This window comes from Vitis riparia, chromosome 4 (genome assembly GCF_004353265.1).
Source record: "Vitis riparia cultivar Riparia Gloire de Montpellier isolate 1030 chromosome 4, EGFV_Vit.rip_1.0, whole genome shotgun sequence".
NCBI classification, from domain to species: domain Eukaryota; kingdom Viridiplantae; phylum Streptophyta; class Magnoliopsida; order Vitales; family Vitaceae; genus Vitis; species Vitis riparia.
The window spans coordinates 19207610-19232979 of record NC_048434.1 but is presented as its reverse complement, the minus strand read 5'-3'; the positions used below and the strand labels follow the sequence as shown (position 1 = coordinate 19232979).

Sequence of the window (25370 nt, the reverse complement as noted above, 5' to 3'; positions counted from 1 at the left end):
ATGGATCAGCTTGATCGGTCATACAAACTCTACCAATGTAATTAAAAAAGCGTCAAATTTGTTTTTAGAATAATTTTTTGATTTAAAAAAATATTTTCAATAAAAATTTATGAGATAAAAAATAAAAAACCATTTTCTAGAACATTTGTGCAATAGATTTTCTTTGTTCCCTTCCATCTCTCTCTCTCTCTCTCTCTCCCGGTCTCCCCAGCATTCACCATTATCAAAACAGGCCAAAAGCCGCATAAGCACCGGCTTGCAACAACTTTGAAACTAAATGGGCAACATTTGGATTAAACCTATATACTAAGGTTGATACAAGAATAATAAATTCAAGGCTGAGCTCATTACCGCACTTAATATAATTTAATTTTTTAAAGGAAGATGTTTCAACAGTACCACAGAAATGGTAAAATGAATGGAACCTGTAGCCTGTTTGTATGGTACAGAAGATCATAAACACCGACCAAATCGAGGAGTTCATATGCCTGTAAACCAAACAACAGGATAAAAAACCAAAGAATTTCCCCCATGGCCTGGAGACTAACCTAAGCCAACACAACACTTGTTAAGTCTTGGAAAATCTAGAGAACAAGATTTTCAGATTCTGACTCATCCAATTTTTGTTTCACCCCTCTCTATCAGTTTGTCAGCGAAAGGCACACCCTGAAGTATGTATTTTGGTGGGACTACATATCCTCTATTAGCAGAAAAAGCAACTGACAAAACAAAGTGATTGTTATTCACAAGGTGGCATTATGCGACTTTTATTCTCTCTATCTCCTATGATATTGCGTCATAGTAACCAGTTAACCAGGAAAACTCATTACTTGGTTTCATGATCATGTTCAGAAGCCTCAAAGTGGTCTTCGCCAGATGATCCTTGTCCAGTTGGGAGATAAGACCATGCTAGGGCTGCAGTTCCAACTGTAATGACAGCAGCAATTGAACCCCAAACCCATCTCTGCCTTCTCTTCCTTCTTTGCCGCTCTCGTCGTGCCAACTCTGAGGAAAACAAGGCATGGCAAATATTAGGGCACAGATGACAAGTAGCAGAAATACTGGGGCCAAAATGGAACTTGGTAAGAAGAGCATTCATACAGGTGGGGACACAAACATATTCTTCATTAGTGTGTTTGTATGTGCATTTACTTCTAGCTCATGCAGCTGAATGCATGCATACTCTCTGTCTACCTGTACAAGGGTTTACTATTACCTTCCTTTTTTTCTTCTTTCCTAATGTTTTGCTGGTGGGTAAAGACTTCAGATATGTAACTTTAAGTGTTAGAATAGGTTAAGTCATAACTGGTGAAAGGAAGTTGAACCACAGCATTCCGAATCTAGATCACATAGGGACTCAAACTCAGACCTCAAGAAATGCCAATAAGCTTTCCAGCAAAGCGGCTGACATCTATGTTACATGCTTACACCATACTTTCTGGAAAATGATAGTAACGTAATTTTCCAGACTACCCAAGCAATATGTTGGTTCCTGCCATTGCCCTTGAGGCCTGGCTCAAGTGGCAAGAGGGTTGGCTGGGGATAGGGAGATTTCCAAAGGGACAAGAAAGTAAAGAAGATGTTTGTTCCTCTATTTAAATTTAATTTTAAAAACAGGAGAGAAATCTAGGGAGAGGACTTGCAAGAAAGATATCCCAAACACACTGTTTATTTAAAAAATAAAAAATCTGTAAAGAAGCAATGAAACAATGAAAAGAAGTTTCAAGCACTATAACAAATATCCATTTCTATAAATCTTAAGGATAGATAAATAGGTTTTTTTTTTTTTTTTTTTGGTTTTTATTTATTTATTTATTTATTCTATTCATGCTTGCACGTAAAGATAGATAGATAGAAGCAATGAAGATGCTTGAAACTTTTTTGAAGTTATCTAGCACTATGACAAGTATCCACAGCCATAAATTTTAGAGTAATGGAACCTAATGACCTAAGATGCAATCGCACATTAATTAGTAAACCAATCCAGGTATCATGTATATCTTTGTGATGTTTTTAACACAAGTCCAAGAGGGAGGCAACAGAGAGTTAGGAACAACGAACATGCTTGAAACAATTTTGAAGTTATCTGGCCCTGAAGCAGGTGTCTATTGCTACTCTCAAATAAGCACACTAACATATGGAAGAGAGAGTTCAGATGCAAGCCTGAGACACAAGTACAGTGAAAAGTGGGAGAGAGGTATTACAGACATGCTTGAAACTATTTTGAAGCTATCTGGCACTGAAACAGGTATCCAGTGTTATACTCACCAATTAGTGCACTGACATATAGAAGGGAGAATGAGGCCGCAATCACATATATCTTCAATAGATGGTTAACATCAACAGGATACCTATGTGAACTAACACGTGGAACAACAAGATGAGTAAAAAGAATCATCAAACTATACCTTCCTTATTTTATGAACTCGCAACCAGTAGGCATGTAACAACTAGAACTAAAGAATTATGGACTACTTGTTCTAAGTTTAAGATAACTAGATGGACAAAATCCTTTTTTTCGTAGCACCAGTTTTGTGTGATAAATTTTACCACTTCAAAATAACTATCTTCAAGATTATAACCAACCCAAGTACAATGACTAAATTCTCATACAGAATTGATATGTATGCACAGCAGAAACTTCCTTTCATTTAAGGCTCAACCTTAAAAACAAAAGGAAAAAAGAAAGAAAGAAAGAAAAATCATGCAATGCATTTTGATTATTATTTTATTTTTCTTATTTATGTATTACATTCCTGGGTTTAACTCTCTAGAATAATAGAATTCGAGTAATTCTCTCCATATGATTTTCTCACCATGCCAAACCTCCAACTGTTCCTACATGCCCAAGCAAGACTGTCCAATAGAAGGCCCATTCACTAATTCAAAAGGAAGTAACAGGATCAATTAGCATGACTAAAAAGAGTCATGTTGTTGCCAGACAATGAAGCTTTTCTTCAGCGTAAGAACATATGATACTATTCTTATTAAACAAGTTCAAAGAGTGTGAAGACAAGCAATAGCATAGTAATTTATTCACGACTTAAGCGTATTAGAATTAGACACACTAGCACATATAATGGGTCCTACTCTAAAACACCAGGATGAGAAAAAATAACACACACATATCATGACTTAAGCATATTAGACACACTAGCACATATCATGTGTCCCTACTCTAAATGACCAGGATGAAGGGCAAAAATAATGAATGCACACACACAGAGGCATATAACTAAACACAAATTATACTGAACAGAAATTAATAAAGCATGCCTCAAAAATTTCAGAAAGTTTAAACACATGGTTTGAGGTAAATAAGAGAAATAAAAATTTGATAATAATTAAAAAAAAAAAAAAGTCAGTGCAGAAATCTTACCTAAACCTTCTTGGTTCCTCTGAGACATCTCCCGGTTCACAGCATCATAATAATGCAATCGGTCCCATAACCGAGCAATCTCAAAGTTCTTTGAATCTATTTGAGCTTCCATCTCCATCTCCACCTGAGCTTTCGCAATCCCCCTCCCAATGGAATCTGATACAAAACGAGCAATAGAAACTTGTTGGCTCAATTCTTGTGCAATATCAACATCCGGTTGCCCATCCTCACCCACAACAGCAAGATCAGCAGGGAGTGTCAACCCCACAAGAGATAACTGTTGGCTAATTGTCTGCCACACGTTTCGCATATTTTTCAGTGCTTCTTCTGCTTGTTTCCGCTTCTCAATCTCCATCAATAAACCCAATCTTATTTCACGCATTTCATCTTCAATCTCACAAAGCGAAGGTTGTTGTGCACCCTCAGAAGATAGTTCTAAAGCATGTTAAAAATTTAAGTCAGTCTGCATATATTGCAAGACATGGAAATATAATTTCAATGTCCCTAATACTGCATAACTAATAAACCAACATATAGACATATCAACACATCATTAATCATAAAAATTGAAAAATCAGTTTTCAAGGATAATATATCATGAGGGCTAACTTGAAAAATGGAAAAAAAAATGTAGAAAACTCTATTGACTATCATCATACTGGCATCATGAACAAAAATAAATCAATGGTGGAGACTTGAGTATTCCTATATCCAATCATGATGCAAACAACTTCTCCTTCGCACGTGACAAGTAAAAAAGGTCTGGAAAATGAAATATGTATATATATATGTATATACAGAAACAATGCCAACTGCCATTCCAAGCCTCCAAGTATTTTCCACTACATAAGCCTAACCATGGCATGCTAATAGCAAACAAAATGATAAAAAACCGCATAACAAAGAAAGAAGAAAAGGCAAGTACCTTCCCAAGCATCATAAAACTCTCCCATTGGAGTAGTAAGCTTCAAAGAATGTTCAGCACCATTAAAATCCTCTCCTTCAGTGTTGCTTGTAAAACTCATTGATTCCTGAGGATCAAAGAAATCGTCACCATCACCATCTCCATCTCCATCTCTTTCTGAATTCACTGCAACAGAGGGACCATTTTCTGTGGCAAAAACATTTTTTGAATTACTGCTTTCAGGTTTCTCATTATGGAAGCCATTCACAGGCTCCTCCACAATAGGATCAGCAACAGTGAAAGTAACAGGACCATTGTTTGCTGACTCAACAACCACAGGTTCTATGTCTTTTGCATTTCCATTGACACCTTCTCCATCAGCAATTTTTTGGCCGGATGGAACGTCATACTGAGAGAAGCTCTTGATAAGACGTGGCCCTCGCCTCTTGTGATTGATGATGTACGGCGATGGAGGGAATGACGATGGAGAATCAGGAAGCGGGGTGGCCTCTGGAGTGGCATAGAGGGCTGGGGATATCTGAGACCAGAGGGGTTTGTTTTCTGTAGTCACTGTGGACGTGCTATTTCTCCTTTCCAACTTCGAATCAGGAACAGGCTTCAAATCAGAAGCTGACTTCATGACTGTTTTTGAAGCCCCAGGTTCCAACAACCTATCTAACGCAATTGCTGTAAAGGTTGGCATGGCTCTGCAACATCAAAGATTTGCACACTCTTAGAAAATCTGAATCACCAAAACCTAAACCATTTTTTGTTTAACGATCTCAACAAAGGATTTGCGCACTTTTCAGTAAATGTGTAAAAATCACTAAACCCTAAATCTCTGTTTGTTTCAAAGGGCGAAATTTCCATTATAATCTGATCAAAGGATTTGCACACTTCTAGAGAACGTGTGAAAACCACGAAAACCAAAATTTCTGTTTGATTCAAAGGAAAAAATTCACATAAAATGAGCTCCAGAAAGTATTTTAAATAATAATAATAATATCCATAACCTCGAAAATACGTCGAATTATAATCAACAGAGCACCTATACTTTTTACTCAAGAAAGTCTGTAATTGGAAGTTCTATTAACATTCCCCAACAACAAAACAGAGAGCCACAAGAACAGAGAGGTAACCGCAAAAACAAGAGTATCCAATCCACCGAAACCCCAATGGCCAGACATTAAAAAAAACCTTCTACAGACTCCAAAATCTAGAAACCAAAGATGAAACACATCTCATATTCCGACAAAGTCGAAACCAAACATGAAAACCTCCTGCCACCAAACTAAACCCTAACCCTAATGCTCGTTCGGCTCCGAGAAAACGGGAAGGAAAAAACAAAAGAAAAACAAAGTTCAGAACCCCACGTTCCTTGGTGTTCCCGTATCACCGGAGAACAAGCCAAACAGTCGTACAAAGCTAAGTTGAGGAAAAACGTTTGTTTTCCGTGGCCTCAGGCTGGGAAAAACGCAAACCCTCTGATTCTCACATACCAAGGACAGGGCTAAGATATAAAAAAATACTAAAAATGACAGAGAATTAAAGATTAAACAAGAAACGAACAGGCCAGAAGAGATTACCCGGGAAAAAGAGGAGAAGTTCCAAAAACCCTAATGGGAAGAATAAGAGACTTGGAGGAGAAGCATAATGATATTTGATCTGCGGACTGTTCCCTGGCCTTCAAAAAAGGAAGGAGCCCAGGCAACGACCGCCTCTCTGCTTCTCACCCCCACGAATTTCAAACGCTATTTGCTATTCTTAGAGCTTTTAGACCAATAGCGCCACCTCCGTATCATTTTGGGCACTCACATCGTTCCCATATGAAAAGTCCATATTATTCTCCCGACTCTCTCGAAGAAATGGTCTCAATGAGGGGTGATCTGGGCTTTTCGCGGAGTTGGCGTTTGGGCTGAAATGCTGCCCTTGCTTTAAAAAACGGGGGTGTCGCGATCATTATGAAGTTGCAATTTAGGTTTAAGGAACGACGTCGTTTTGCCCATTAGATTGAATGCTTCAATGTTGGGTATTTGACTTGAACACACACGCTTCTGACGAGTACTTCATAACAGGAGAGGTGGCAGCTGGTGTCCTCAACGACCTGTTAATTTCTTTTTCATTCTTTTAAATTTCGTGGCGTGAGCCCCAAGAAAAAGTTTTCCTGAGTATCTAAAATCATAATATTTTTCCATAAATACATGATAACATTATATGCGTAATTAAATTTTATTTGAAAGGGAATTATGAGATGAAGCATTGTGGTGCAAGTCTCCAAACTCAGTAGGAGAGTGGGGGACAACATCAAGGAAGGTGACCATCGCAGGAAGCTTCGTCCCCCACCCCCGGCTGTGTGAGATTAATCAAAATCAAACATCATTTTCCCCACGCATAATGCATGGCATTTCTAAAGTTGGCGTCTAATTCATCCTCTGCTTTATCGTGAAACATCATCTAAAACCCTAAAAGGAGATGATTGTAATCAATTGCTCATGAAAGCGTAAACAAAAAGACAATCACAAATCAACAAGCTTACCCTCGGATCAATTATTTAGAAATTGATGCTAGTATTCATTAAATTTGTCAAATACAAGGCAATTCCAGCGACACTGTGCATTTATGATTTATGCCTCACCGGCTCACCCCAATGCCCAACCTTTTGTTGAAAGGGTTACTTGAAATGTATTACAGGCGTGTTTGAATTCGTGTCCCAAACCCCTCCCTCCCTCACGTACTCTATGTACCGAGAGAATTCTGGCTTGGCTGTCGTCTTCCCCTTTCTTCGCCCATAGAAGAGGCCAAACAGAGGGTGACTCTTGCTGGCCTTCTTTGTTTGCTTCGACGGGGGGTTGGGTTGGGAGGTGGACTCCGGGGCTAATTTTTTGGATGAACCGAACACTCCAGCTGGCAGGCTTTTGACCCTCTTCAGCTGCGCCTCCTCTGCGCCCATGAGAGGCTGCTCCTTGCCTAACTGGTCATACCCGCGGTGGCTTCTCCGTGTACTTAGAGCTCTAATCATGGCTTGCCCGGAAAAACCAGCAGCAGGATTGCCTGAACTTGCATACAAGAGAGATTTATGGAAGAGGGTAGGTGTGGGTTCCGGATGGGAAGAACTGTTGTGATGAGTATGTTGTTTTTGAAGGCGTTCAATTCAAAACAGACTTAAGATATGGTTGGGCTTTCTTTGACTTTTCAATTCAGACCCAACCACCACGAAGACTTTATTTCACGGTGGCAGCCCTTTGATGCCCCATGGAGCCACCTTAGGCGGCAAGGTCATTAATTCGAACTCCCTCCCTCCTTAGTCCTTGCCATTTAAAAAACAGAGGCACACACCTCACACCTCACCCGATTGGACCCAACCACTTTGTTTTCGTCACAAGAAGAGTGTAGTAGGTTACTAGGAGGTAATTTGATATGCATTATGAAATGGACATTTCCATGTTTGGCCAATTCAACGCATATGACAGTGGCATAAATCCTATAAAAAGGAAACATGACTTGTTTTTCATTTAAATAGAGAAAATATATATTTTGATATTAAAATATATTTATTAAAATAAATAAAAAAATGGTAAGTTGGGTAATTGAAAAGGTAATATGAATATTAAATATAGTCTTTTAGACCTCTTCAAATATTATTTTTAATTAAAAAATAATATTTTAAAAGGTAAAGACAATCAAATACGACATTTTCAAATCTCAATAATGATTAGTTTTAAGTAAGGGACGATATTTTTAATGAATTAGAAAACTATAACATGGAGTCCTTATAAATAGAACTCATTCCAAAATTTTAAAAATAAGAGAATTCAAGAATAATATATTAAAATGTTAAGCTTGTTAAATTTGGTCTTTTCAAATCTCTACAAATTTGAATTAAAGGATAATATTTCTAAAGAATTAGAAAACTATCTACATACTATGTTTTCAATCCTTATAAATAGAGTTTATTCCAAAATTTTGAAGAGAAGAGAGTTCAAAAGATGAACAAGAGAACAAGACTTGAAGAGAGGTGACACCGTAAACCAATAAACCAAAGGTACCATAGTCTTGCTCCTAGGAAATGAACAAGACACTAATCATCAAATAAAAAAAATTGGAAATAAAGTTTCCACTATTTTCAAGTATGTTGCCTTCACACCAGATAATTTATTTATTTTCTAAAATATTTTTTATTTCAATTATATTTTTTTTTTAAACTTCATATGATCTTTATAATATATAAAATATTTGTAATAATTTCTACTATAAAAATTATCTTTATTTTTTTAATTATGTGGAAGCTTTTATTGGTGGGGACCATACATATACAAAAATTCTCCGACATGCAACCACCTATGACTATTACCCATCTATGACTACTACCCCTAGTAGTTCTAGTCATTCTAATTCTTCAAATCCTTTCACCATCGGTATGATTAAGAAAATTTTGTTTAACTTTACATATAATAAATATGTTTACATATATATAGAATAAATGAATTGTGTTTCTTATAATCTCATTATTGCTTTTAACAAGTTCCTCCTCTAGCAAAAAGAAGACATGTGGCCCAACATGTAATTTAGATTTACTCGACATGAAACAGGGGAAAAAGAAATCTACAAGATTCAATAACAAAAGGCAAGTTGTTTATGATTGGAAAAAGGGAAAGACTTTCAAGCTATACAGGGACATTGGTACGATTTCAATACAATGTACCCATCCAAGTTCAAGATTAGAAATCATGTTAGTTGCGATGTGAAAGAAAGGATTTGGGCTTTAGTTTTGGTATATGTCAATTACTATTCATTTAAATTCTAATGTTATTGTTTAAAAATGATAAGTTTTATTTTTACATGACATTTTAATAAAATACAAAAAAATATATATAAATTAGATTAAGCATGCAAGAGAGCTATATTCTTAGATCTTGTGGAAATTTGTTCAAAAGTTATAGAAATAAAATGGAGGCCAAATATTGTGACTTTCATGATATAGATAATGAAAGATTGTGTCATCGACCTCTACACTTATCGGACAATGAGTGGAGGTGGCTCATCCACTTTTGGGGCACACCTGAGGCAAAGGTAAACATATGATTATTTTTTGATAATGTATGTTATGATATACATTTTACCATAAGATAATATTTATGAATTATATTTAACCTACTAGTAGAAGACAATCAATAGCTAGGTACTTTTGCAACACAACTTGAAAATGCTCAAGAGCTTTTAATAACTACAAAACAAAAGTTTACAACTATAGTTGAAGAACTCTTACATGTGAAAGAAACATTTGAAGAGTCATTGATAGAAATTCAAAGGAAGACATGAGAAGAAGTGAAAGAAGAGTTTGAAGGAAAAATAATGAAAACGCAAACACAATTTTAAAAAACAAATAATGTAGATGATGAAACAATTTCAATCAAGACAGTGGAATTTTGGAGATTATGCTACATCTTTAAATGATAACTTCTCCGATTGTATTTTTTCTTTCTATGACTATTATGTGATGTTTGGTTGGTTGACTTGCTGCATTATGTGAGAATGTGAAACTAAATTTGAATCTATTTTGTTGTTTTTTTAGTCATATTATGTTTTGGTTATTTGATGATATATATAGAAATTGAATTTTGAAACTATTTTAGTTGCTTAATTGAATATAAAAGCCTAAAATAAGTTTGTACAAGTTTATAATAGGTTTGGAAAGTATGAATATATAAAGGCATAATTGTCTAAATATGATAAATTTAGTCATGACCATTATAAATTGTAACCATAAGTTAACTTTTAATCACAGTCAAGTAATGAATCATGACCATATTTTAGTATTTTTGGACGACTATTTATGATAAATTTTAGTCGTAGTCATTAAAACCATAACCATAAGTAAATATTTAGTCACAATCTAGTAAATGACCGTGACCATAAGTTATAATTTAGTCACAATTCAATAAGTGATAATGACCATAATTTAGTATTTTGGTCACCTTTTTTATATTGATCATGACTATAAGTATATAAATTGTCACGTTTTCTTACTTTGATCAAGATTATAAGTCCCAATTAGTCACATGTTTATGGAACCATGACCAAATCTAGTAGAAAGTAACAAAGTTTCTTTTACTTATTGTCATAGCTTTTTTTACACCTATCACAAAAAATATAACCATATAGTCTCAATCACTTAGCAAACCATGACCAATACTGTTGCTTGCACCTACTATCATGACCCTCAGTTACGGTTTCATAAGATCATAACCGTTGGATTTGGTTATGGATTTATGATATTTGATCGTGGTTGTTGGTCATGACCTAAAGGCCTATTTCTTATAGCATCTTCATTTCAAATAGAAAATTCAGGAATAATGTGTTTATTATAGTGGTTAAAATGCAAAGCCTTTTGGTTAAGCATTTAGTAAACCATAAACCATAACCATAAGTCCATGGCTACTCCCATGGACTTCGAATCCAAGGACCCTGAGGTTCGTCCCGCTTCCATCCTCACACCCATATTCTTTCAAGTTTCATCGCATGCTAACATGATTCCAGAACGAAGTGATTAAGCCCACAATAAACGGGGTGTTGAGCATCATAAAGTCATGCGCTAAAGCGGGAAGCGTCCGGAGACTTGTGTTCACGTCGTCCGCCAGAACTGTGAATGTTGAGGAGCAGCGGCGTCCTGAGTACGACGAAAGCTGCTGGAGCAATTTGGATAAAAAAAAAATGGGTGCAAGGGAGGAGCAGTGCCCGGATGGGTTAGATTTCCATTTTCATTATTCATATGCTGATTAGCATCTGGGGAATGGGAACTAATTAAATGCTGTTGATCGTACAGATGTACTTTATGTGAACAACACTGTCAGAGAAGGCTGCAAGGGAGGCATCCATGGAGAAAAACTTAGAATTCGTGAGTATTATACCAACTCTCGTTGTTGGTCCATTACGCCAACCTTGCCACCCAGCCTCATCACTGCACTGTCCCCACTCACTGGTATCCATCTTCCTAATCACCATCTTCTTCTTCTTCAGTCTTAATTTCCTCATCCATCCATTGTAATTTGTGCCTTGTTTCTTTTATACATATTTTGCATGCATGCAGGAAATGAAGCTCACTACTCAATAGTCAATAGTGAAGCAATGCCGATACATACATTTAGATGATCTCTTCAATGCTCATATTTACTTGTATGAGCATCCGAAAGCGAAGGGACGCTACATTTGCTCTTCTCCTGCCAATACATTCAAATTATTCGAAATTGTAAGGCTACAAAGTCTGTATTTACTATTTAGACTGAATAATGGTATGTTCAACACAATGAACAGGTTCAAGGACATTGACAGGAACTTGAAGGCTGTCTCTTTCTCATCTAAGAAGTTTACGGACTTGGGGTTCCAATTCAAGTACAGCTTGGGGATATGTACAAAGGAGCCATTGAAACTTTCCAGTGAGAAAGAGAAACATGCCAATGGAGAGAACTAGATGAAGAAACAGATCATTTGTCTACCTTTCTATCTATCGTCTGAAATAGTTGTATGGTGTGAAAGTTGCTATGTTCCTTGGTCTAATTATTTTCAATGGGAAACGGTTTTCTAGAGCGCTACTCAATAATTCACCAAACCTCTGATTTTAAATTACTCCCGTGGGACCAGAGAAAACAGCATGACCCCAATGATGATCTGATTATGGTTGGTTTGACCCTGGATTTACCTAATTGGAAGTGGGGGAGAGCCCATTCAGAATTGACATAAATGCCATATGATACAGACCCAACAACCCCGGGCCAGGCTTGACTCGTATATTTGTAAAAATTTAGCATACGTGGGTTCTGCACATTCTTCCAATCAGCCACATTCCTTTGTAAGGGTCAACTGTCCGAATCTACCAGACAACGCAATAATACTTCATCCTCTTTCTTTCTCAGTCTTCTTCTAGAAGAAATGGCATTTAGTTTCATGTTTGGTGGCTTGCGGAAGACCTCATTCCAAGAATTTATTAGGAAAACGAAACACTACTCCCCTGTAAGACATGGCATGGAAGTAAACGCCTTGGGTTCCAAATTTTGAACGGGGAATAGCCCTTTTCTTTTACTAATATTTGTTTCAAACCCGCATGAAGCTTAAGCTTACATTCAGAAATTATAGAGCTGACTGAGAGTAACTGGACATTTACTTTCTACCAGTATAAAGTTACAAATGTGCAGTATAACTGTGATGTCCAAGCTTCACCATACATGCAAAAGCCTGGGTCACCGCTCTTCTGAGTTGAATTTGTTCCAAGCTTCCTGAGGATAACAAATACAATTAAAGATTTAAAAAAAAAAATGATAGGGTTACAGAAACAAAAAGGCTACAATTATTGAACAAAGGTTTGCTACTCTGCACTTGTGGGGGCTAAATATGCTAGAAATTTGGTGATGGGAATTGCATTTTCAGATAACAGAATTGGGAGTTCTTATCTTTTCCTAAAATGGCAAACCATTATTTTCTAAATTGATGACACTGCAAAGCCAAAATTTCCTCTGATTACACAAACATCTTTAGATTTAAGACAAGAAATACTTTAGCACTAGGGAAGTGGTCTGATATGACTATGAGTACAAGTAGGGTTGTCTAATTTAGGGGCATTTGATAAACCAACTTCATCACTTAATATGACTTAATGACTTAATTTAAGTAATTAAGCATATTAATGATTTGATAAAATAACTTTAAAGCATAAATCAAAATAAATCACTTTTTCTAATTTCAAAATAGCTGCATGCCCTCATTGCAAAAACTCCCAATTTCTCCTCAACTTGTTAATACAACCATTATCTTTTCATCCCTTGTTTGTCTTTCATAGGCTCATTACTTAGTTTACTAAGGGTAAGTATGTCAATTTAATAGTTTCAAAAAAATTTAAATTCAGTTCTAATTCTACCAAATAAAGTAAAAATTAAGTAATAAGTTTTAAGTCAACAAATTCAGTAAAATCCAACCTAAGTCATTAAGTATTAAAGACAAAATACAAAATACAAAGAAGTCATTTTTAATCAGATTAAGTTTTACCAAACACAATCTTAGTAGTCTCATAGGATGTTGGAATGTCCTAATGATTAAACTAAACCAAAAAGTTGAATAATGATAAAGATTCAAAAAGACCCAATTATGTGATTTAAAACCAAAACTGCACTCCTGCACAGCATACTTTTCATAACATACTCCTACCACAGCATATGGCCTCTTCTTTTTCTAATTTAATTACTGATTCTTACCTTGATTAGAAAGCCATAATAATAAGATTAGAAAGCCATATCAAACTCAAGACTAAAATTTCATACTTGTAAAATTAATAGAAAGAATTTTATTTAGACATTTGAAATTAGAAGCCATTATGAATTTCCATATAACATATTAGTTATCATGCTCAGTTTAGAGGCCTATAGGCATGGAAACAGTTTTAAGTGTAAGTATTAGACATTTAATCAGAAATCAATTTTGGGAAAGAAAATGGCAGACTGGTGACACACCTTTAGAAGATCAAAAACCTTTTCACATATGTACTTCTGTTGAATGCTTGCACCCCTTTGTTGTAATTTGTCAGGATGAACACAAAGAGTGGCTTTTCTATAAGCTTTCTTTACAGCAACAGCAGTTATAACATCCGTTAATGGAATTGGTTGCCAACCACTATCAGGTCCTAGGATCTGCCAATAAAGAAAACCAAGTTTAAAAATGTCAATAGTATTTTGGAGTTTAACGAAAATTGAAGACAGAAGAATCAGATATTCATTCATTTGTTGTTTGCTCAATAAAACATTTTTTTCTTTTCATTGGTGTTTGCTCAATAAAACATTAACATTTAACAACCAAGCAATGGCAAGGATCATACCCATTATAAAATATGTTGATCATTTACATGAATCTCAAAAACAAGACAATCAGAGAGAAAGAAACACGATAAATAATTGACAGCATATTCTTTGCAGAATGTTTAGGAATGAATACCCCAATTTAGCAGAAGTAAAAACAATTCAATCAAGAAGAAAAAAATATTGGGTTTCAGCAGCCAAATCCTTGCTCCAAGGCAGCTTATTGCAGGTGCTATTAAGCTTGAAGAGGAGCACTACCTCAGTTTTCCAACACCTTCATTATAAACAGCTAATTCTGTAAATTTTTATTGGATGCCTACCTATCTGAAATTATATTCCAGGGAGCTATAAACATGGAAAAAAGTTCACAATCTATATTGTAGAGAACAAATTTGAGGACTCTGATTGGTTGTAACCAATAACAGTTCAAATTTTCATTTTTGACACCTCAAATTTTAGGACACCTGTCGGATTGATTCTTGGCTAAGAATCATGCTCAATCGTACCAACATCCAAGTAAATGAACATGATTCTAAAAACAGGCAGGCAGCGACCACGGGACAAACAGATAATCAGGAATGAAAAATTCAATACATCTCAATTCCACAAGACATGCCCAACTGAAAGAATGCATTTTCACAGCCCATCCTTCACAATGACACATCAACCACACAAGACAGCAAGCCATCCATTATTCACAATAAATAATAGAAACTTTGAAAGTGCGTCATATTTTATCCAAGTAGAGGTCATATCAACAAACACCACAATAGTTCGCAATGCATTAAACATCATGGTTACACTTACATATTGCAATGTTGAAAGCAATGCACGCAGGTTCCCTTCTTTTCCACTTGACCATCTCTTGACATCAGCATCCAAAGTTTCTGCTAACCTCTGTAAGCAAAATTATCCAAGATAATCAAGCATAGGAAAAAGAAACAAAAAATACAAACTCAGTTAATAGATCCGGAAATTTCGCCTATATATTTTATTTACATTTCTCTCTGCTTGCTCTCTTTGAGCAAGAAGATCACGTTTATTCTTCTCTGCAAGAGCTTTAGCCTGAAATAGTTCAAAAAAATAAAAAACAAAAACCTTTGTCATTTTGTGAAGGGTAAACAGAAAATTCCCATTTTAAAAAATAAAATAAAATATACCGCGCGGTCAGCTGTCCTCCGATATCTTTCTAATCTAGCTTTGCATCTTTGGGCTGATTCGCCTTCAACTCCTTCAGATTTTTCAGTGTTATAGGAAGCTTCATATGGAAAAGACATTGTTTAGAAGCAATCATCAAAAATTTACATTAAAAAAAGTCAGATGTTAAAAGAAAATGGATAGAAAGAAAAGATGTTAAAATCCACAGAAAACTATCAATGGGCTTCCCAATCACATACCACCATAAACTGAGGAATATGGATATCTTGAACCACTAGAAGACCCTGTGCTTTGAGACTGCAGATCCTGCAGATCCTGCCATTACCATCCATTTACCATGCTGTTGAAGAAAGAGTAATTCATAGAAAAGACAGAAATTAAGAATGCACTTACAGAGGATGAAGAGCTCTGTCGCAATCCACTATTTCTTGAAGAAGCAGAAAATTTATCGGAAACAGATCTTTCCATTCGTTCTCTTGCATCAGAGACAGCTTTCTCAGCCATTGCTTTTTCAAAAGCACGCTCTCGAGCCTCTGCTGTTGCTCTCTCTACTGCAGCACGTTCTGCCCTGAGCCTGGCTTCTATAGAAGTCTTATCAGATAATGTCTTCTCTCTAGCCTCCGCACATGCCTTCTCTAACCTTTCTCGGGCTTCTGTTAGTGCTCTTTGTCGTGCTTCAGCAGTCGCTTTCTCAACAGCAGCTCTTTCAGCCCTCTCACGGGCTTCAACATATGCCTTGTCACGAGCTTCACGGGTTGCTCTGTCAACAGCCATCCTATCCTTTTCTCTTTCTCTTTCCCTCTCCCTTTCCTCTTCCAATTTTCTAAGCCGGTCCTTTTCCAGCTCTCTTTCTCTCTTCATCCGTTCTTCCCTTTCTCTCTCTTCTAGTGTTGGAGTATTGTTAATATTCTTTTCCTTTTTTTCTGTGCTTTGCCCATTGCTAACCTGCTGAGCTGTTTTCTGGATGTTCCCTTTCCCTTCCAATGTAGCTGGCTGAGCTGCTTCCACTTTCTTTCCATTTTCAACCCACTCTTTCAACACTTGACTTGATCTGAATTTATCCTTGCTATCCTCTGGCTCAAAGGAAACCGAAGTCTGCTTCATACTCTTCTCTCCCTCTCCCCATTCAGAAGTGAAATTCTTTTTCAGATCTTCAGGATTGGAGGCCATCTGGGCAGCTCTCAAATTTTTCTCCAAGTGTGCTTGTCCAATGCCAATGCCAGCTTCAAGCGATTTTTTCACATTCTCATCCAAAAGAACTGACCCCGTGGAATTGTCCATTCTGATCTTATTCTTTTCTTCCTCTGCATCACCATCAGCCATGCCTGATGCTTCAAATATTTCTTCAACCAGTACATTTTCCATTTCAACTGCTTTGAAATCCTTATGAATACCTTGTGATTCAGCAGCAATCTTTAATTTCTCCTCCTGTCCAAGGGCCTCTTGATTTGCTTCCAAACTGTTCACTTCATATTTGTGGGCTACTTGAGCAGCCTGAATGTTTTTGTTCTCACGCAGCTTACATGCCTCATCAGTTGCTGTGAAATGATTCTCCTCCATTTGCGCACAAGTTCCTTGACAAGATTTTAGTTTCTTTTCATTTTCATTGACAATTTGATCATGAGCTTTCTTTAGCCCCTTCAGTTCTTCCACATCACCAGAATCTCCAGGCCTCTTCTCGCTTTCTTCCAACTTTGTGGCCTCTTTTAATCTTTTGTCAGTTTCTTCCCACTCTGGCATCTCTTCCAATCTCTTCTCACTCTCCTTTCTTTCATGGGTCTTGTTCAATCTTTTCTTATCTTCAGCTTGTCTATGAACATCCTTTCGCCTTTTCTCGATCTCTTCTCTTTCACGAGCATCTTTTAGCTTCTTCTCAATCTCTTCTCTTTCACAAGCTTCTTTCAGTCTCTTCTCATGAGCTTTTTGTTTCTTCTCATTTTCCTCATGCTCAAGTGCTTCTTTTAACCTCTTATCATTTTCTTCTCTTTCACAAGCCTCCTTCTGTTTCTTCAGAATTTGTTCCTGTTTGAGAGCCTCTTTTAATCTCTTCTCATTTTCCTCCTGCTCAATAGCCTGTTTTAGTCTCTTCTCATTTTCTTCTCTTTCACAAGCCTCTTTCTGCTTCTTCTCATTCTCTTCCCAGTCAAGAGCCACTTTCAATCTCCTCTCATTTTCTTCTCTTTCACGAGCCTCTTTCTTTTTCTTCTCATTTTCTTGCCATTTAAGAGCCTCTAGTCTTTTTTCATTTTCAGCTTTTAGTTTTTTCTCAGTTTCTTCCTGCTCCAAAGCCTCTTTTAGTCTCTTTTCACTTTTTTCATTTTCGCGAGCCTTCTTGAGTTTTCTCTCATTCCCTGTTCTTTCCTTAGCCTCTTTCAGTTTCCTTTCATTCTCCTGCTTCATAGCTTCCTTAACTTCCACCTCATTTTGTTTCTGTTGTATCTCTATCAAGATATCATGTTCTTCCCATTCATCAGCTACATTTAGTTTGTGCTCAGCTTCTTCATGCTCCAGGCCCACTCTCCATGTTTTCTCATTCTCTTTCCACCCATAGAACACATGGGCCACTTCAACTTTCTCATGTTCTTCATGCCCACATGCCTCTTTAGCTGATCTCTGCTCATTTTCCTCCCATCCATGAGCCTCTTGGGCTGCATTTATTCTCTTATCACTTTCTTCTTGCTGCTCAAATGATTCAATGGCTGCCCTTTTCTCCTTCTGCCTACTTTCAATGACCTTCTTATTTTTCACCAAAACTTTTTCATTGTTTGCCTGCTCCTTTCTAAATTTATCTCCTCTTACAAGTTCATAAAACTCTGTTGCTTCTTTCCATTTTCCAGTTCCTTCAGTTTTATAAGACTCTTGAGATGACCAAGATTCCTTCCCATGCCTTCCCTCTGCAGATTTTATAGCCACATTTAAAAATGCTTCCCCTTCTCGAGAATCTGGAAGCACCTGGGTTGTCTTCATTTCTTTTTGGCTTGCTTCTCTGACAAAATCTTTCGGAGTTTCACACGATCCCTGCACTTTCTCATCTTTCAAACTGTTGGATATGCTACTCAACTTTCCCTCCTTATGTTTTGTATCATTTCTGGAACCCAGCTTTGTTCGGCTCTGAAGACCCTCTTTCCTCCTCTCCATTATTTCTTTTGCATTTTTGAGTTTTGCTTGTGCTTTCTCCATTGCTTCTTTCATAGCCGCAGCAGAGGCTGCAGCAGATGAACTGGCATCTACCTCCACATCAAAGAAAGGCGGAGAACTTCCTGGTGAACTGCCACCTGCAGTGCCTTCGAAAGCATAATTCTTATTAGCTTTAAGTTGTGAAGCTGATCTACTGGAATCTCCTTTTTTGACATCTACTATAGGTGGTGGTCTCAAGGGTGGTGGCACGGGAGAGGGCTGAGTTCTAAGGCTGATTTCAGATACAGTTATAAACGTCTCACTAGAGTGAGAACCATTTTCACCATATCCTACTTGAGGTTCAATTTCAAATGTATGCATGCCATCATTGCTATTTTGTGGGTAGGACATGGTTTTCCAGAGATGCTTTTCTTCGATTTTTCCCCCACCAAAACTCCTACTGAGACTGATATCACCAGTTACCCACAGGGGTGGATTCTCATAATTTGTCTTTTGCAAAGGAGTTCCATCAACCACAACAGTATATCCAGGAACTGCATCTAGTTGTGTAACATGAGCCCCATTTGACATATCTCCTTTGCTTCTTTGATTAGCTTTATGAAAAGAAATGTTGAAGTCCTTACCATCATCAAATGATTGGTGAGCATCTCCATATGACATGGATTCATTTTTCCCAGAATAATCTGACTCTTCTGACAGAGATCCAGTTTCAGCTGGAGTCCTATACATAAGGAAACAACATAAGTGCATTGTATGATCAAATTCCAGCTTCAATGCATTGAAACCAATTATGACTTCCATTTGTTTCTGTTTATATAAAGAAAGACACGACTAAACAGATACAAAAATAGAAGTAAGATCAACAGTATGCATGGGCCAATAGCATCAAATTGCAATAGGAGCATCAAAAGCACATCATGTTCATGAATTCTTTTCAAATTCCAGGCACAAAAAAATTTCACATAAATAACTTTATAGGTAACCAGAGTTAAATGTACATGCTTTTCAGATGTATAAGAGGTGAATGGATGAAGATCTAAACCCAGTTATATTTTATCTCATGAAAAAATTTACCATCTAAGCCAGCAGGCATCTTCAGTATGGATTTATATCATTTGGAACATTTTTTTTTTTTTTTTTATAGATAAGAAGGTAAATATATTAAAAAGGGCCACCAAAAGAGCGACCCACGGTATAAATAACATTTACACCAAACGCCAAGTGGCAATACCAAAAGCCAAAGCTACAAGACAATAATGGCTAAAACAACACCACCCTCAACAAGAACACATCAAATTGAAAAAACTAAAAAGAGTTGAAGGAGGCATCATTTATAAACATCATAGTGACCGACCACATAAAACAAACAAAAGAATTATTTAGTCTTTGGAGGGAAAGTTCATCCCCATCAAAGGAAATTCTATTCCTTGCCTTCCAAACTATCCAAAAGATACATAAGTGACCTACTCTCCAAACCTTCCTACACTTTTTGCCCACAAAAGAACCATGTCAACCTAGGAGTGTCTCTCTTATCGACGAGGGAAGCACTCAAGACACTCCAAAAAGGGCAAAAACCAACTCCCATAAGACCCTTGTCTTCACAAGGTGGATAAGAAGATGGTTTGTGGATTTTTCCTCAGTATGGACGGGAAGGAGCTACACAAAGGTGCAATCCCACACTACTTATCCTTTCAAAACTTGACCCTCTGCCCATTGCCTGCCAAGAAGGAGATCCTACCATTCATAAGATCCCAATCCTTCCTTATAATTTTCCAAAAACCAACACCATACCCCTTTATAACCTCCCAAGAACACCATCCCCTCATTCCCCATGCTTCCACTGATAACTTGATTCCAAAGTGCCCCCTTTTTCATTCACAAAACACCAATTCCATTCACAAAGTAAAGCCTTATTGAGTGTAGAGATACGTGCCACACCCAATCCCCCTTTTCTTTTGTCTAAGCAAAATAGTCTCTCATCTTTCTAGATGTCGTTTCCGCTCAAGAGCCCCACCACCCTACAAAAAGTCCCTCTGAATCTGTTATAACCTCAATCTAACTAACCGTGGGATGTCTAGCAAAAACATAAAGTATATAAGCAAACTAGACAAAGTGCTTCGAATCAAGGTAATTCTCTCTCCTTTGAAGATGTATTATCTCTTCCACATGGCCAACTTTTTATGAAAACTCACTTTCACTCCATCCCAAGTTGCTACAAATTTAAATGAGGAACCCAATGGAATACCCGAATAAGAAGAAGGGACATTACCCTCCTTACAACCAAAATCTGGAGCCAGATCATCTATATCATCCACCCCTCCCACATTTTATAGTCTATTGGTTAATACCTTGGTCAACCACTTATATAAACCACTCACCAAGCTAATTGGCTTCAAATCCCTCAAATCTTCAACTCCCCTTTTTTTTGGAATTAAAACTAAGAAGGTTGCATTCAAGCTCTTAACAAAATTGTCGTACTTGTGAAACTCCTTAAAAACACTTATCACTTCATCCTTCACAAAATCCCACAAAAATTGCCAAAAGGTCATTGAAAAACCATCTAGACCTTGTGCTTCATTTCCACTAAAACCCAAAAAACTCCACCCCTGAGAAAGGCTCCTCCAACCCTGCAGCCTCCTAAGCCTCTAACCTCTCAAACAACACTACATCAATACTGGGCCTCCAATCCTCAGAGTCAAAAAGCAAGGTTTGAAAGGCTTGGACCACCCTTTCCTTGATGTCAATCTCCTCAGTGAGCCAAGAACCATTTATCTTAATTCTAGTCAAAGAGTTTCTTCTTCTATGGGCGTTAACCATCTTATGAAAAACCTTAGGGTCTATTTGGAAACTGTTTTTTTAGAACAGTTTTCTATTCTCTAGAACAAAAAACATAGAAAAGACGTTTGGCAACCAAAAACTGTTTTCTGTTTTCTGTTCCTAAAAACATAAAACAAGGTACTTTCAAATAACATCTTTTAATTGTTTTCTATTGTTTTCACTTGTTTTTTTAGGATTGTTTTAAGAAATAATCATACAAACATGTAGAATGATTAAAAATAAAACACTAGATATAAAAATTATTTTCAAAAAATATTTAAAAATATTAAAAACAAGTTAAAAACATTTTAAGTTTTCAAACATACTTTTGTTTTTCAGAATTGTTTTCAAAAACAGTTACCAAATAGGCCCCTAGTGTTTTATGTCCCTCTCCTTCAACTACACTTCCTTTGATTTCTGCCTCCAAGAAATTTCTTCTAGCAAGACCTACTTTTTAAATTCCTCTCTAGCTTCTAACTTCTCCAAAGATAGGGTGTTGGACCTATTCTTTGAATCCCAAAAGGCCATTTGATTTAGGGCCAAGGCCTTTGGGACTTCAATCTTGCCAAACAGTTATCTATTCCAATCTTTCAGATTTGACTTCAAGACTTCCAATTTTGTAGCCAAAATGAAGCTTGAGGACTCGCTAAAACTATACCTCTCGCACCAACTCTTCAGCAAGTCCTTGAAACCCTCCTCCTTCAACCACATAATCTCGAATCTAAAAGGAGTCAAGCCTCTCCTTATCCCTTCCCCATCTAGAAGAACAGGAGCGTGACCAGACAGTAGTCTAGGAAGAGCATACTGCACAGCTCCCACTGAAATGACATTTCCAATCCTCAAACATGATGAAATGATCAAGTTTCGACTTGGACTGATTATTCGAGCACTGCTCCCAGCACAAGGGCCCTCCCTGCAAGGATAAATCTTTCAACCCTAAATCCTCAATTACCTTAGAGAACCTCCTCATGGCAGAGGATAGTCTACCCTCTCTATTGCATAAAACATTAAAAAGGTCAACCTCAAAACTACATCTCATATAGATTAAAGTGGTTTTTATATCCATTAACCTTGAGCAATATTTGTACATATAAACTCCCAAAAAAATCCAACTTCTAACAATAGTCACCTCATTTCATCCTAATGACAAGATTCAAGATTATCTGCTGTTTTTTACATTTTTCTTTTCTTCAATTTTTCAAAAAACCTCTAACAATTGCCAAGTCACAATGGAATTAGTATTTCACAATTTAATTCCAAATCATAATTTTTTCAAAATAAACTTTGTTCTCCATTATACTAGTTTATTCAAAAACTCTTATTCTTGGACGAGCTACACAACTTGGTAGATGCCAAGAAACCTCTACTTCAACCAAAATGATGGTCTTTTATTAAATGCCCTTTTGGAGGCATCCTGTGATTTCAAACTCTTCCTCAAACTCCGAAGTAATACAGAGACATTTCAACTGTAAGAATCTTTGTTATAAATGACCCTTCAACACAAAATAGTTAATTTTCAAAACCTGTCATTTTTGAAACAGTATATGAGACAACCAAACTGCTGGTACGTGTTTTTTGTTTGGAATGTTAGAAATGACACCTTATGGATAGTGATAAACAAAGTCTCAATTCCTCTCACAAGGATAAGAAAGCAATCCCCCCACAGAAGCCAACAAGCAGACATTTTCTCCGAGGCTGTCAGAAAGTAACTGTTGTAGTGATGTAATCTATATCAGTGTGACATTTTCTATGGTAAGCTTGAGAATCTAATTGCTCTAGGTTCAAAGTCTTTTTTGGCAGTTTATGAACAAATTTAGTAAGTTGACTTTTAGGTTTATTGATTCTATCTTAAGGGGTTTTGAGATTTGGAGGATATTAAGGAAATTTTTAGCTGTATGGTGGAGAATCGTGCAATAATTTCCATGGTAGCTTGAGAAGGAACATGTTCCTGGACATTGGTAAATGAAAAACTAGAGAGTTGTAAAGATTGGGGTTTGGATACAGGGTAATGACCAAAAAATTTAACCTAGTACTAAATCAACTCTCATGACATTAACCTCTCCAATAGATGAAGATTAAATCTCTACCTAATCTGACCCTTAAACAAAATTCTAACCATATCCAACCAAAAATATCAACTCCCAATTTAAAGCCTTGCTGAGCCTGAATTGGACTATGTGCCTATCACTACTATTTGGTGATATTTAATAAAGTTGACAACTTAGTAGCCACGAATGTTATAAAAACCAATCCAGTTGCTCAGACCATGTGGAAGACGGGGTCTTTGGGTAAATCATGAATGAGCTGCAATTTTTCATGGATTCCACTGGTATATTGGAAATCTACTAGTTAATGAATATCACTGTGATTTCCCTTCATAAAACTCAGCCTCCATCTAATTTGATAGCTCCTCTCTTTGTCTTGATATCCAAACCATTCTTCCAAGCCACATAAAAGAAAAGCCTAAAGCATGACATTTGTACTCACCAGATTACTTATCACAGTCCTTTGTCATGGTCTTAGATCCCTATTTTACCATGCTTTATGGGCACATCCATCCCCCAAAGTTGCCATATCCACTCACTCTGCAACACTTTTTCTCTCTCTTTTCTACGATAATATATACAAAATGCATATAAAAAAAATCCCTAATGCTTGAAACTGATCCCAGCAGATCCTTTCTAATAAACAAGACCGCAAAAATACAAGGACCCACTTTTGCTGCGCCAACTTATATTTCTTTTACAATATTTCATAATGATGGGAACTAAAACTTTACTAAATGCCAAGTCCCATAGAAGGAACTCCTTTTTTGCCTATTGGACCCAAAAACAAACCCAGCTTAAAATGTCTTCTGTTGCTATTATTTCACATGGTTGGCCAATCTAGTGGGTACAAGCTAAGGATGTTGCTCTACCAGTTTCTCTTAAAACCCAAACGCAAATTTACAAAGAATCACGGAGAATGCACAAAGCTAGTAAACGTCATTCTCCAAGAAAATCGGTTTCAGAGGAGTCGCTGGTATACCCCCAATTTAAAATACATGAAAACTAAACAACAAAAATTAAACATTCTCCTCACATTTTACTAGTGCTCCGTTCGGTTGCTGAGGAAATGCAGAAATGCAGAAAAGGAAAATTAAAATACTATTAATATCAAATTCATTTTTCAAGATTGGAGAAAGTAGAAACCTCCACTCCACTAAGCCAAAGACAGCTGACTAGCTAGCTAGCTGAGTTGATGAAAGTTTTTTAAGTTTCGAAAACCCAAATGTAAAAGAACATAAAACAGAATATTCAAATTTTGCTTTTCTTTTTCTTCAGTTTTCTCAGCAACCAAACGGGCACTAAAAGAGCCAAAACCCCCGACAGAGCAAAAGATCAACATACCAAGCTTCCTCGGACGAATCATCCCCGTCCTTAGACTGCCCAAGCAACTCGTCATACGAAACGGCAAAATCTAGACCCCGGAAACCGCCAAAAATATCCGAGTAATCGACCTCCTGAACATCAAAGAAAACATCGGCCTCGTCAACAGCGGGAAGATCCAAAACCGGGATAGAGGAAGCGCGTGAGGCATGAAAGCTGCCGAAAATCTCAGTGTAGTCCTCCACACGAGGCGAGATGGTCGGGACCCCGAACTTGGGTGGACCGCCGAAAACGTCATCGTAGGCAGACCTGTCGTTGAAGCCATTGCCATTGCAGATTTTCTTAGAAAGAGCTGAGGATGTTTGGTTTCTGGAATGGGAGAATTTTTCCATGAAAATGGAAGAGCTTATCTCTCCCCTTCTAGGGTTTTGTTGCTGCACCCCGTATTTCTTCTCTCTTGGTTTCTCTGCTTCTTTTTTCTCCTCTGAGTCTTCTCTCTCTCTCTGCAGAGACCCGCTGCAGAGTCAGAAAGCCAACACCGAAGAGAGAGAAGAAAGAAAGAGGGGGAGAGAACTGGAAATTTCAAAATCAACAGACAGCCGAATACGTTTTACCCTCCTTTTTTGCAATAATTACGAATAAGGCTTTTAACTTATTGTTCACAATCCCCATTCTCCTTCATTACTGGTCCGTTAAATGCGAATCGTGACCGCTCCTGTAATCATTCTCCCTCCAGCCAGCCTCCTCCTCCTTATCCTTTTTTTTCT

The 25370-nt window shown here is 37.0% G+C and overlaps 3 protein-coding genes across 3 annotated transcripts; all 3 read right to left on the bottom strand.

Annotated features, from left to right (window-relative positions):
• Positions 1-347: 347 nt before the first annotated feature.
• On the bottom strand, positions 348-6092 carry LOC117912952. The gene is made up of 4 exons (XM_034827769.1): positions 5870-6092; positions 4305-4990; positions 3380-3814; positions 348-1005 (listed from the first exon to the last, which is right to left on the bottom strand). Exons 2-4 carry the CDS (start codon positions 4984-4986, stop codon positions 827-829), a joined length of 1296 nt encoding a protein of 431 aa, XP_034683660.1. The 5' UTR covers positions 4987-4990; positions 5870-6092; the 3' UTR covers positions 348-826.
• A 707-nt stretch (positions 6093-6799) lies between these two features.
• Positions 6800-7427, bottom strand: LOC117913089. The gene has a single exon (XM_034828001.1). The coding sequence runs from the start codon at positions 7300-7302 to the stop codon at positions 6955-6957; it is 348 nt and encodes a 115-aa protein (XP_034683892.1). The 5' UTR covers positions 7303-7427; the 3' UTR covers positions 6800-6954.
• Positions 7428-12305: 4878 nt separating this feature from the next.
• LOC117912481 (auxilin-like protein 1) lies at positions 12306-25160 on the bottom strand. The gene is made up of 8 exons (XM_034827073.1): positions 24625-25160; positions 15674-19139; positions 15520-15595; positions 15283-15380; positions 15122-15187; positions 14930-15019; positions 13781-13957; positions 12306-12553 (listed from the first exon to the last, which is right to left on the bottom strand). The coding sequence occupies exons 1-8, from the start codon at positions 24993-24995 to the stop codon at positions 12518-12520; spliced, it is 4380 nt and encodes a 1459-aa protein (XP_034682964.1). The 5' UTR covers positions 24996-25160; the 3' UTR covers positions 12306-12517.
• Between the last annotated feature and the right edge of the window lie 210 nt (positions 25161-25370).

What these genes read in the sequence shown, in the direction of transcription:
- LOC117912952 (XM_034827769.1), bottom strand. Translation starts at nt 4,986, where the DNA reads ATGCCAACCTTTACAGCAATTGCGTTAGATAGGTTGTTGGAACCTGGG. An exon ending in GTTTTATGATGCTTGGGAAG is followed by an intron (nt 3,815 to 4,304) that starts GTACTTGCCTTT and finishes AACATGCTTTAG; the next exon opens with AACTATCTTCTGAGGGTGCA. An exon ending in GAGGAACCAAGAAGGTTTAG is followed by an intron (nt 1,006 to 3,379) that starts GTAAGATTTCTG and finishes TGTTTTCCTCAG; the next exon opens with AGTTGGCACGACGAGAGCGG.
- LOC117912481 (XM_034827073.1), bottom strand. Translation starts at nt 24,995, where the DNA reads ATGGAAAAATTCTCCCATTCCAGAAACCAAACATCCTCAGCTCTTTCT. An exon ending in GACAGAGCTCTTCATCCTCT is followed by an intron (nt 15,596 to 15,673) that starts GTAAGTGCATTC and finishes TGGTAATGGCAG; the next exon opens with GATCTGCAGGATCTGCAGTC. An exon ending in ATATTCCTCAGTTTATGGTG is followed by an intron (nt 15,381 to 15,519) that starts GTATGTGATTGG and finishes TTCCATATGAAG; the next exon opens with CTTCCTATAACACTGAAAAA.
- LOC117913089 (XM_034828001.1), bottom strand. Translation starts at nt 7,302, where the DNA reads ATGATTAGAGCTCTAAGTACACGGAGAAGCCACCGCGGGTATGACCAG.